Source organism: Natrix helvetica (genome assembly GCF_964273705.1).
Source record: "Natrix helvetica genome assembly, chromosome: 1".
Taxonomy (NCBI): domain Eukaryota; kingdom Metazoa; phylum Chordata; class Lepidosauria; order Squamata; family Natricidae; genus Natrix; species Natrix helvetica.
The window spans coordinates 263,781,657-263,795,780 of NC_138548.1; the positions used below are offsets into that span (position 1 = coordinate 263,781,657).

At 36.2% G+C, this 14,124-nt stretch overlaps 1 protein-coding gene across 1 annotated transcript; it reads left to right on the forward strand.

Annotated features, from left to right (window-relative positions):
- Positions 1–11,125: 11,125 nt before the first annotated feature.
- FAM200C (family with sequence similarity 200 member C) lies at positions 11,126–12,927 on the forward strand (the record flags this gene model as incomplete). Its single annotated transcript, XM_081964471.1, has 2 exons — positions 11,126–12,129; positions 12,384–12,927. 2 exons carry the CDS (start codon positions 11,126–11,128, stop codon positions 12,925–12,927), a joined length of 1,548 nt encoding a protein of 515 aa, XP_081820597.1.
- Between the last annotated feature and the right edge of the window lie 1,197 nt (positions 12,928–14,124).

Genomic DNA, 14,124 nt, shown 5'->3' on the forward strand with positions numbered 1-14,124 from the left:
AAAATACTATGTATCTTAGCTCACAATTTAAATAATAAGAGAATCGTTCAGATTAGATATCAGGCTAGAAACCAGGAGAGTATGAGTTCTTGTCCTGCCTTAAATATAACACCACCTGGATGACTTTGGTCCAATTACTCCCTATCAACCATAGGAAACATGAAATAGCAAGCCACTTAAACATTTCTTGCCAGAAAAACTGCAAAGTTACCAGGAGTCAACATTGAGTGGAAGTCACACACAAACATCAAAACACTGAAACACAAAAGCAGATCACCTGTTTGTATTTTGTAGCCCCCAAGACACACCCCAAAACTAGTAGCTGAAATTTGAAGGTCAAATGGTTTCCTGCTACTCCATTGCAAAATGAATACTGATTTATTAATAGAAGGGTTATTATTGAAGGCCAAATGGCCACTTTTCAACAGGGTAATTGTGGTTGTTAGCCATTTTTTATTTGTTACATCTTTTAAGAAATAGGGATGGAAATGTATATTAAGCCTTAAAAATCATTTTTGCATTTGAATCTATGCAAAAATTAGCCACTAGAAAGAACTAGAAATTAGGTTAAGAAACTGGTTTAATGTCTTGCATAGAATCTAATATGTTTATAGTTTTTCCACGGTGATACAAATATTAGCAAGCCTGAGTAGTAGTGCAAGTAAGTTTTTTGTGTGCTTGGCTGTTTTCTTACTATTGTCTTTACTTTACTTTACTTTTATTTAGATTTTTATACCGCCCCCTCTCCCCAAAGGGACTCGGGGCGGTGTACAGTCAAATAAAAACACATCAATAAATAGAAAATACAAACACAAAGAGGAGGCAATAAGAAGCTGTACATATCTGAAGTAAAGTAGTTAAAAGCAATATTTAAATATTTAAAAATACCCAATTAAAATATCTGCCAGGAAGTAGAATAAAACTATAAATGGGCCAGGCCGGCTAAACGGAACAGGTGAGTCTTCAGTTTTTGTCGAAAGGAGCGGAAGTCGGTGGTGGTTCTGATATCGGGGGGGAGGTCATTCCAGAGGGTTGGGCCCATCACACGTCTATCAGAAAGACACATATTAAGAACAACTATAAGAATTTTATTATAAAATGTTGTTAGTGATAAAGGATTCTGTTTATCTTCATGAAACTTGTCATGGCTCTACATCCTTGGATGAATTTCAAAAATATTTCCATTTTCCTTGACAAACTATTGAATATTCACCCAAATATCTAAATATTACAAATTACCAATTTCTTAATGTGATCACTAAAATTATTATTATTGCAGGATTTGCAAGTTTTGCTTCAAGTATCTACATTATTATTTTGTGAAAAGATTTCCTCCTCCCTGATCTTGCTAAATTGGAACAATATAAGAAGCTGGTAGTTTTAGTTTAGCAACCTATAAAGGGACACTGATTCCCTGCTACTCCATTGCAAAATGCATACTGATTTATTAATAGAAGGGTTATTATTTGACTGATTCAGAAAATATTATATTTACAGTGTTTTTCTCTGATCTTTCCTGCTATTTCTATGAGATAAAAATAAATAATGGTACCTATTGCAAATGAACATTAGACATAGTTGCAACATCTGCTTGGTTTAGAAAAATATATCTGCTAAAAGGCCACCACACATTCAGAATTTAAAATAGCTTATTTTATTTTCTAAACTCCACATTTGTTTTATCTAATATGCAAAGATGTAATAATTATGAATTGGTTGCTCTCAAAAGCAAAATAAGACCCAGCTGTTGCACAGTAAGGCCAAGTAGAAATTCCTTACTAGATGAGCTACATGTGTAGTTCTTTGTCTTCCATCTACCCTAGTGAAACAGAATTGTTCTAACTCAGGAAAGTGGCAAAGTTAGTCCCAGCTGCCCAAAAATGTCTTTACTGCATTTCAACCCTGATTCTGTGCAAAAATGGCTACTTGCAAATTCATTGGGAGATTGCTAGAAAAGAAGGTATATGCTAAGGTATCCACAGAAATATATTAAACAAATAAGTCCTCAAAAGTGCTTGAGTCTAACATATATTTGTCAGATTATCATTATTGTCAGATGAGTTATTCAGCAGATAACACAATCAAAAGATAAATGTATTTATATGTATTATATTTGCCGGGATTGCTGGAATTCACTAGACAGGGGGACAATCTTTAAAAACAAAATTGATGCCAATTTTCTGTTGATTAAAAAGAAATTGACAAGTCACTGATATTGTCTCCTATAAAACTTTTATGTACTAAGAACAAATGTCCTACTGTCTTTATATTAAAGCAATGTTTAACATTGTCTGAGAAAAAAAAATCATATACTGCTTAATAGTGCTTTACAGTCCTCTCTAAGCAGTTTACAGAGAGTCACCATACTGCTCCCAACAATCTGGGTCCTCATTTTATTGATCTTGGAAGGATGGAAGGCTGAGTCAACCATGAGCCACTAAGGATTGAACTACTGATAGTTAGCAGGATTTTAGCCTGCAATACTGTATTCTACTGCACTACCATGGCTCCTATAAAACTTTTATGTACTAAGAACAAATGTCCTACTGTCTTTATATTAAAGCAATGTTTAACAGTAAAGTAAGACAGCTCTCAAAAAGTTTTCAATTATAAATCTGACTTGAGAGAAAAATTGTAGTAGTGTGTACCTTTAAGAGTTTCTACAAAATACAACATTATAAACTTTTATTTTTTTTATCATGACTTTATTTTTAAGACATCTTTGACTTACAGCCCAATTCTTTAACTAAAAGTTCTATCTGCATTGGACAGAACTTGATTTCAGTGTATGCATCTTTACAATCTTAAACCGTCCTTTTGGTAGCATTTAGTCCCTTAAAGCCATGCTCCAGCTGGAAACAGTATTCTTTTTCTCTACTCTTCTGTCTGTTGGATGCTTAGCCGCCTTATCGGTACAACTGATTTTGAAGGGTTCTGCTTTGTGGGAAAAGCAGCATGGGGCTGACAGATGCAACCTGGCTTGTTCAGAGAAATATGGGAACAAGGGAAAAGCCATTTTATAAAGTTTTCCCTGCCTGGACAATAACATTAGCTCTTCTCTTCCTCCAACATTCGATGCTTAACTTGGAGCTTCTAGACCTGAAAAGATATATGGTTCGACTTTGCATCAGATTAACCTAAAAAACTGACATCACAAGTACAAACGCTTGCTGATCACTTTCCAACCATTTTGAAGCAGAATAGCTATAAAATGTGTAATGTAAACTGTAAAATAGCCTCATCAGTTTTTTAAAAACAAAGTTCACAGCTCCCCCTTTAAAAAATAAAAACATTGTCCTTCCTGTTGTGGCCCAACAGTGGCTGGCTGAGCTGTTGGTGAAATATGACAGCGATGAACACTATGGGACTACCCTGGAGCCTGAGGAAGACTCTGGGGGGTGTTCGGAGTCAGAGCAGGGACTAGAGAGGCCTGTTGGCCACCAAGTGGCATCTGAGTCAGGGAGCAGTAAGGAAGAACAGAGGGAGGCTGTCCCTGACGTACATATGTGTAGGGCTGCGAGGAAGAGGGAGCAGCTTTGGAGAAAGGGTCACAAAAGGAAATAGGAACAGGTGGCTACTGATTGGCCCCTCCCGGAGAGCTTATAGGTGGGGTGATGGGAGGGGAATTTTGCAGGAAACAACACTTTACTGATCCAGAAAGATTGGGTGAATTTCATGAGTTCAAGCCTTGGTTCATAGAGATAGCTTTCTGGGCTCTCAGCCAAGGGGTTGCTTATCTCCCTCCTTAGTTGTGGCAGACAGCCAAGTTTGCATCCATATATATTGTAGAGGCTTGGGACAGAACACTTCCCATTTTTTATTATGTCACTGAGACTCAAATTTTCCTCCTATTCCTATTTAGGCAAATCTATGCCTTGGAATTGCAGTATCACTTTGTAGAACCTACTGTAAGTAACCAACTGAAAATCTGCAAGGCATTGTCAATTATAGAGATTTTTTTTCTCCTTTGGACAGAAAAAGACTAATATATGCACAGCCACTGCACATAGGAAATAGAAAATGGAGCATTGTTATGTTATATTACTAGAATTAGGACAGCCATAAATATCCATAAATAAATGATTAAAATGCTGATGCTCCTAATGGAGACATTAAACATGGAGAACAACCTGCTTTATAAGTCCTAGTAGACAAAGAAAATGATAAAATGTTGATATGAATTCTATGAGATACTAATTTTCACCTCTCCTTTTTGTATTTTGAAATCATAAAGTACTTTGCTTTCACAAATGGCATGGGCTCATAAGGGCAAGTCAAAGCGTAATTCAAAAACTAGAGGTTAGAGCTTTTTAACCTCCATTTAATCTAAAATGCACTATTGTTATTCTGCCCTTACCGTTGTCCATTTCTATGCAGAATATGTAATAGTATTTTATCTTCAATTGGAACTTTTAGAGTGATAACTTCCCAAAGTTCAGTGCAAGCTTCCATCTTCGAGGGGAACTTTAAATACGGATTGTACTAGAAAAACATATCCTCATTGTTTCTCAATTATATTTTTAATATTTATGCATTATTATTGCATATAGATATAATATATCTATTATTACCAACACATGTCACACAGATAGTCCTTATTCACCTATGAAATTTCATTAATTAAAATTGACAAAGCATGAAACATGCATACACATGGACACACAATTCTGTTCTGTTCTGTTCTGCTATAACCTTTCAAAGGATGTGTGGGAATTGCAGAAGGTAGGAACACTGAAAAAAATGATAGTTGTGTGCACAAATTGGGGTTGTTCTGACAGAAAACTGGTACAGCTTGTCCTGTTATCCTTTGTCAACAGTATCTCTCACACTTTCCTTTCCAATGAATGGTCTTTCATGACTGTATGGCACTTATCTTCAGTTGCTGTCATTCTACATCTTGGCTGATCAAAAAGAATAGCTACAACCAAGAAAATGAACACGAAATAACACCATTCTATTGATTACAATGACTTCTTTTCTAGTCTTTCATTGATGTATTTCCTGGCCACTGTGTCTTTTGGCAGTCTTTTCTGAGCTGGGCACCTTGCAGATGTATGGATTTTGATCCACAGAATTTTTCAGCCAGCATAGCTATTGTTTGAAATTTTAGAAACCAAAGTCCACACATCTGGTATTGACCAACTAAAGAAACACCCTATAACTCACCCTATAACCCAGAGCAAACCCTCTGCAGATCCCTTTGCTTAATTTATACTCTGTAATGTAAAAGCCAGGTTCCTAATTAGTGACCAGTCAGTCATCAGCTAAAGTATACGGTGATGTTTATTCTTAAATTGACTTAAAAACCACCTTCAAAGAACAAGACTAAGAATTATTTCCAAACACAGTTTTACAAATGTTTTGATTACTTTTAAAAGGTAATTACAAACTAACGATTTTTTCTAAATGAAACTGTCTAGCAACTAAAAACACTGAAGTGTTCGTACCGTTTGGAGTGTTTCTTCACAGCATTGCGTTTTTGCTTGTATGTAAAATGCCTCATAAATCTATTTGATAGTCACAGTAGCATATCTTGAAGGGAAATGGAAAGAGGGAGAGGAGGGAGAAAAAGTAATCTGTGTCAACTAACACACACACAAAAACCCACCCTGATTTATATTCCAGTTCTGAGAACACTGATCAGAAAGAAAGTAAAATGAGATTGTTTGACCTATGTACTAGTCATATCATATGCCTCTCAAAACATGCGCGCACACAAACCCACATAAACCCTTGATTCTATTGTAGCCCTAATGATCTGTCCTTGCTTGGATATGTTCCAGAGAAGATGTATAAGATAAATAGGTTGAGTCTAAATTTTCCTGGCAACGTTTGACAAATTAAACAATCATGGAGATGTGAGATCTCCAAGATCTTACTTGAAAATTCTTCATAAATGATGTATTGTTTTCATTAAGGTTGCAAAAACCATTTTGTCTAATGCACCAGGGAAAGTTTCTTTAAAAAAACAATGAAGAAAGCAGACAAGGAAATATGTGCTCAAAAGCAATATACAATCTTGGAAAGGTTGCAAGAAACATTCATTGGAGGTCAGACAATGATAATAGGCTGTTATTCTACAATCATCCATTATGATCCCATTTCCCCCTCTTTAGATTGATTTGCACATTTACTTTAAACAAAATAATAAACAATACTTTGATGTATTTTTGCTAGTAAAAAATATTCCAAAAGGGGAACATTTTTTCTGATTTTTTTCTTTTCAGCACCCACAAACCTTTTCTCGTAGAATATTATTTTACTTTTCCTCCAGACTTTGCAAGCTCCTCTTAAGAACAACACATAAACTGTAGTGGCAGCTTCTAGTCATTTCATCTGAACATGACTTTCCGTCATTCAGTTTTATTAATAATTCAGGAAATGTATTTAATTATATTAAAAACATAGATTTCTCTTTTTTTTTGTTCTGTGTATAAATTTGTGTTGATTCAAATTGAGTTCTTGCATACTATTGAATTAATTATCTTTATTTATTTACCAGTTCTATTCATTAATTAATGGATTTTAAGTTCCTGTATGGATGGAAAACAATTAAATTTATGGAGAGCAGAATCTATCTGGGGTAAATTGGGAAGTTAACTGAGAATAAGTGTGGTGAGGCAGATACAGTGCTGGACTGGCACCTAGGAGATCGAGGTTTTACCCCAGGCTCAGTCTCAGATGCTCCCTGGGTTTATTTGAGCCAGTCACTCTCTGCCCAACTTACCTCAAATATTTTTTATTGGTCAAAGAACAAAATCAAATATCCATTTTTTAAAATTAGATATTCAATATAACTGGAGAGGATCAACCTATTTTCAATTTATTTATTTTTTTGCGAGAATGCAATTCTTATGTTGAGGTGGAAATGATTTTGGCCTCTCCCATCTGGAGAAAACACCTGCTTGAACTGCATTGTTTGAACATTTGATTATGCTTATCCAAAATATTATACAGGCCAAGTTAAAATCTTATTACAAGTTTTCCCCAACTTCTTTTGATATCCTTTATGGAATTCCTTTATTAAATAAGCCAACTGCCTATTTTAGCAGAAATTGAATAGAAAATTAACTGGTTAATTGGCTGAGTAGAAAATGAGTGAACGGGTGATTCCAGCCATTCTGATGATACCTCTTTTGTTTACTTTTATTTGGGGATAGAGATAGGCCACAGATAGACAGACAGTGAAATAAAAATGCTGTATATGCATATGCATGCTTGTAAACAATGAAATAAAGCAAGAAAGAAGACTGGCAATGACAGGAGACAATCCAGCTACACAAAAGAACCTGCATCTTAGATCCAGGGTGAAATTACCCTTAACTAATGCTGGTGGGTATCAGATATTCAAATGACATTGGAGGCTGTCCTCATTTCCTTTAATTCTGTTCATTTGAATCATCTAGTTAGTAAAAACCGTGAGTCACCCCATTTTTATTTATGCCATATTCCTGAGGTTGTTTTAGGATCCTCCAATTTCACTATCTTCACAGAATCATAACTATGTTTTCCATGCAACTCAAAGAAAGCGTGTTTATATCAGTGCTGGAAGTATCCCAGAGGCAGAGTTTTGTGCAATTTGAATATTTTTCTATTCATGCAGTTGTTCAACATTCCCAGTTTCTGGCATCATGTGGTTACCTGGCTATCATTACTATTTGGTAATTTCATGATATCTGGATACTTAAAACAATTATTTGTATTGTCAACTACATAATGTGATATGAAGACTATGGATTGCTCTTTTCTTCTGCTTTTCATCCAATGATTCTTCTATATTTTATTCTTAGAAGCAGGCTCTAACTGAGTGATAGTTTCTGGTCCAAGGTCACAAATAAGTTTCCTGACTGTGTACTGTTTAAATTAGATTTCTTCTGTCCTTGTCCAACATTTAACCATTACTGTTTTAAGCATGTTTCTAAATGAAGCATGGACCATAAAAGTAATTATTTCTAGTGACAAGTAACACTGAAGTTGCATTCACATTTTACCTTCTTAAGAGGTTAGAGATTAATTGGGCATTAACAGTTACTTTTGGAGTCCTAAACGTCTGGTTTTTCTTTGACTTTGTTAAACATTAACCTTGCATTTATTCCTATTTTTAGACTCTATTACATTGATGAAAAAGTCAACTGTACCTGCATTGTCTTCGTTGGTTAGAATACCGCAATGTCATAACGTTGTGGTTGGAGTTAGAAAGCACAGTGAGAAAAGTAATGTAGAGAAAAAATGATCAAGTATGCCTCTAGAGACAATAGCTGAGTAGTTCAAGCCTAGTGAATCTGACCTGAGAGAAGAGAAAACCTGAAAAACAGCCAAGAATTATTGTTCAATTATTAGAGTAAAATCAAGGACACATCACATTCTTCTTTAACCCATTCTGTCTACATTAAAACTGCACAGCAGTTTGCATATGATTACTGAATGATTTAGATGACTGCATAACACCACTGTATATGTTAAAGAGTCAAACAAACAATGTAAGATTCTGTAGTATGCTCATGATATTACATGTGTCTTGATCCAACACTGGAGCTAAATATGGAAACATTCACAAACATTATGGATAAAAGAAAAATCTTAGTAGATAGTATTGAGAACAATAGTCATATGCACTAAATATTGCTGAACCAGTCATAAATAACAGTAAAACTATTTTGCTCAGATTTGAGCTTCTGGTTTAATCAGTTTTATTCACTGTAAATCAGTTCATAATAATAACTGGGTAAATGAAATGTTTATTGGATAATCAAAGGTGCTTTTTCAGGAGGCAACTGGACTTTCTTGTTTTTTTTTCCCTTCTTTGACGACGTTTTGCTTCTCATCTAAGAAGCTTCTTCAGCTCTGACTGGATCATGGGGAACGGAAACATTTATACTCCTTGCAGTCATTTGCATTCTTTTAGGTAGTCATTGAGGCCACTTGGAGGTTCATCTGTTCATCAATATCCTGCAGCCAAGAAACCCACAGCCATTTGCACTACTCAGGTGACCCTGAGGACACAGATGAACCTCCAAGTGGCCCCCGGGTGGGTTCATGACAGTTCTAACCTTTTCTATAGAAGAGGTTCCACAAATCTACAGTGCCATTTAGAACCAGTTCCAGCTCCCCCTCCTCCGCCTGTCCGCACATCATCAAGATGAAGAGTGAGAGGAGGAATTCTGGGAGTTGAAGTCCACAAGTCTTAAAGCTGTCAAGTTTGAACACCCCTGGGAGTTTTTTTTCCTAAAGGGTTAGGAGTGCAAGAGTCTTGTAACATGACAGCTTTAAGACTTATGTGCTTCCAATGCCAGAGTTTCTGAGCCAACATTTTGGTTGCTAAGCAAGAGTGTTGTTAAGTGAGTTTCGCCACATTTTACAAGTTGGCCACGCCCACCCAGTTGCATGGCTGGCAAGCCACTCCTACCTGGTTACATGGCCGGCAAGCCACTCCCACCCAGTCACATTGCCAGTAAGCCACTCCCACAAAGCAGGCCACACCTACAGAAGAGGTTCTAAAAAAAATTGAAACCCACCACTGAAGTGGCCTCAATGACTCCCTAAACCAGTGTTTCGCAAAGTGGTCCGTACCGCCCCCTTGGGGGGCATTAAAGAAGTGCAAGGGGGCGGTAGGAAGTTCCGCCTTACATGGGGGCGTTGAACGTACAGAAGGGGGCGTTGAACAAATTCTATTTATTACTTGTTCTGTGACTAGGCGGACTCACACAGCAGTCATTGCGCGCGGCACGCAGGCAAACCTGCAACACCGATCGTTGCTGTTGGAAACATGGCTTTCATACGAGCGAATATGCACTTCCTTAGTCAGTCTTGGGTCTAACATTGCGTCCCCAGTAGCGCAAGGAATAGAAAATTCAATAAAATCCCATAGAATGCTGATCAAATTTCTATGATATCGTATTCAAATTTCTATGCTGTGCTACTGGGGGTCTAGTGTTTGCCGCGCGCTGTGACTGCTGTGTGAGTCAGCCTCCTTTCACTGCGCCAGGAATGGAGGCTTCCCCAGTAGCACAAGGAATAGAAATTTCAATAGAATCTCATAGAAAGGTGATCAAATTTCTACGGTATTCTATTTACATTTCTATGGCTGTGCTGTTGGGGTTGCTGGGTCTTCTTGTTTAGGCGTCCTTGGCACATCTGACGAGCGAAAATGCCAGTTTTGGATACGTCCTTCCCTTCTGTCTGAACAGCCAATCACATTACAGATCGTCATTTGTGTGTCAGACGTCGGAGATGCCCAGTAATTACTACCATAGAGTTATGAATAGAATTTCATCAAATTTTTGTGGTATTCTATTGATATTTCTATGAATATTTTTTTACTGGGATTTTTCAGAAATTTGAGTCATATACCCGGTGGAAAAAAGTCATAGAGTTATGAATAGATTTCCATAGAAATATTGTAAAATTCTATTGATAACTCTATGGCTTTTTCCACCGGGATGATGTTGTTAATCGACGGATTTTCAAATTAATTGTACTATCAGCCATCCTAAGATAAGGTGAGTGTTTGACCACCTCTATGGTCGTTCTAACCCTTAGAACTATTGTTATTGATATAGAATTTAAATAAATATTTCGTATAAGTCGATGTACAAGATTACAACATCCGTGCTTCAATATCTTGTTATAAATTAATAGAGTTCAGTCATAAAGCTGGCCTATTGTTTCTGGGGCTCGTAACATAAAAGCTAAGCTGCTTGCAAACTAGGATATAGCAAGCACTTGCAAACATTCCTGTAACATAAAACGTCTTTTCTTGCAACTGCTTGCATAGCCACACGCAAACGTAAAAAATGCAACCACTTGCTTTTGGCAATGTAACATAAACCTCCAATCCGCTTGCAAAGCCATTCCCAAATTTGCATGCAGCTGGAGGCGCTTTACAAAACAAAGCAAGAAGCTTTATGTTACAAGCATTTGCAAGTAGGCGCAAAGCCACTTACAAGTTTGCAAATGCAAACGACTTTTGCGATCGGCTTTATGTTACGAGCCCCTGGTTTTTTGATTTATCAATTAGGAGTGTTAGGTTATTACATTAGGTAGTTTGCATGTAAGGTTTCTTAATATTTATAGTAAGTTGATAACACCATATATTTTTTTTCAGATTTTTTTGGTTACCGAAGTTATGTCTCAGAACACATTAAAGAAAAAGTGCAGACAGTATTCAGTTGAATATTTGAAATTCGGCTTTATTACTGCTCCTCATAATGATCAAAAGCCTTTGTGTCTTATTTGTGAGAAAGAACTCTCTAATGAGGCGATGAAGCCATCAAGACTCGCTGAACACCTCAAAAAAATGCATCCTGATAAGGTGAACCAAGATCTATCGTACTTTCAAGCTTTAAGAGACAAATTAAGGCAAAGAAAATCTATCGTCTCTTTTCTGACAAAACAAACACAAAAAGCTGACGATGGACTCGTTTGTTCTTACAATATTGCCAAACTAATTGCTAAATCAGGGAATCCACATTCAATTGGAGAGAAGCTTCTTTTACCTGTCGTAGAAGAAGTGTTGCGCACAGTAGTACATCATAGCTCTCCTAGTGTCATCACCAAATCTATTCCTCTCAGTGATGATACTGTTCGAAGAAGAATTGATGAAATGGCTGAAGATATTGAAGAAAGTTTGTGTGATATTCTGAAAAAACAAAGATTTGGCCTGCAACTGGATGAATCTACGCTACCAGGCAATGAAGCACTGCTCTTGGGTTATGCTCGTTTTATTAAAGATAATGAAGTAATGCAAGAATTACTGTTTGCTAAGGAGTTGGAAACAGACACTCGAGGTGCGTCTATTTTTACGGTAGTTGAACAATTCTTCAAAGAACAAGATATACCAATGAAAAACATCATTGCTTGTGCTACAGATGGTGCTCCCGCATTAACAGGAAAACACAAGGGATTTCTTTCTTATTTAAAAAAGGCAGTACCAGACGTTTTTACGATACATTGTGTAATTCATCGACAGCATTTGGTTGCCAAAAACTTGAGCTGTCGTCTTCATAATTCCCTCAGCATTGTTGTAAAATCAGTGAATAAAATTAAGAATCAACCCTTCAATTCTCGAATATTACATCAATTGTGTGTTGAGAATAACGAAGAATTGACCGTCTCCTTCTACATACCGAGGTGAGATGGTTATCCAAAGGAAACTGTTTTAAATGATTTTATTCTCTGTTCGACACAGTCGTGCAATTTTTACAGGAAAATAAATGCAGTGATTTGAGTGATGATCTCTTGGCATGCAAAACGGATATTGCGTATTTAACTGATTTATTCTGTATATTCAATGATTTAAATTTGCAATTACAAGGTGATGATATAAGCCTCATTAAGGCAAAATCTAAAATTTGTAATTTCATAGAAAAGCTGTGTTTCTTCAGAGAAAACATTGGTCGTTTGAATTTGTCTCATTTTCCAACTCTTAAACTACAAATTGCTGACACTGATACTTCTATAGTAGATGACGACCTCTTGATTTATTGTGATCATTTGAAATCTCTGCAGGAGAACATGATTGAAAGATACCAAGATCTTATAAATATGGAAATCCCAGACTGGGTGCTAAATCCATTTACTTATGTTTGTGGAAGTGACACTAATCTTGTAATTCAAGAAGACTTAATTGCTGTAAAGAACGACTTTGAATTGAAACCTCTCTTCAAAAAATCGTACGCGGATTTTTGGTTGCAGAAAGAAATTCCTGAAAGATATCCAAATTTGTGGGAGGCAATTAAACTTTATTTTCTTGCTTTCCCATCATCTTACATGGCTGAATGCGGATTTAGTGCGGTTTCTAAACTTCTTACCAAGCAAAGAAATCGCCTGCAAATTGTAAAAAGGGGAGATTTGAGACTACTTCTAAGCAACATCGATCCTAGAGTGAGTGAATTGGTTGCGAAACATCAGTGTCATCCATCTCATTAAAAGTTCTGAATAAAAGTTGAGTTTATCAAACATTGTTCTGCACCATTAAAATTTATTTACATGTAATACGTTTTGCAATTTAATACATTTTGTATATTATACAATTAAATAATCTTTAGGGGGCGGTGGCAAATCAAATTGTGTCTTAAGGGGGCGATGGTTAAAAAAAGTTTGAGAAACACTGCTCTAAACCAATGATTCTCTAAAACCATTCTCTAAAAGAATGAAAATGACTAGCTGTCTGCAAGGAGTATAAATGCTTCCATTTCCCACCATCCAGCCAAAGCTGAAGAAGCTTCTTGGATAAGAAATGAAATGTCTTCAAAGAAGAAAGAAAAAACCAAGAAAGTCCACTTGCCTTCTGAGAAAGCAGGACAAACATGACCTTGATGGCTGAAAATCTCCATAGACATTTTTTGGATCCATGTTTGGAGAAGCAAAGAATTTTTCTTAAAATGAGGGTTCTGCAAAGCTAATTAACTCTTATACATTATCGATCCATTAGAGAAACAGACAATTATAATTTTCATGTACTGAGAAACATCATATAGCGCACGTATGCATGTATATGCTGACATAAAGTATGAGCTGGATAATTACTTAAAATGTATTTAAACTAAACAACTATTTTAATTAAAAAGTTAGGAAAGAATTAAAAAAATCCATTTTAACTAATGTTAAATTAAATTATGTGATTGTTGCTGTTGCTCTGGTACTATCCACCTTTCTGAGAGCAAAGTCCAACCCATTTTCAAAGGCAATATGGCTCACCCTGAAAAAAGAACTTTCAGAACTAGAAACCAAATTTAATTCAGGATGAAATCCAGCCTAATTTTAAGTGGCTTCCAGTGTGGCATTCATTAACACATTAGATTTTGTCCATGGAACTGTATTCTTCCATTCCACTGCTCCCCATTGATTGCATTTCCTTTGCAAAACAAGATGCTTGGAATACATCCAGAGTCCAATCCATCTTGATAGGTAGATATTATAGATTGGTAGACTAGTGTGTAATTTCAAATAGCTGTGAACCATCATCTTCCTTTCTTTTCTCTCCAAAGTGTACAAAACAAAGTGTAGGCATCTACAATGGTCCATTCCAAACATTTCCAAGGCCACCCTGACCGGAACCAATTCAAATTTCACAGGTTAATAACTTGTGAATTCTCGAGAATATTAAGCAGATCTGATATTAGG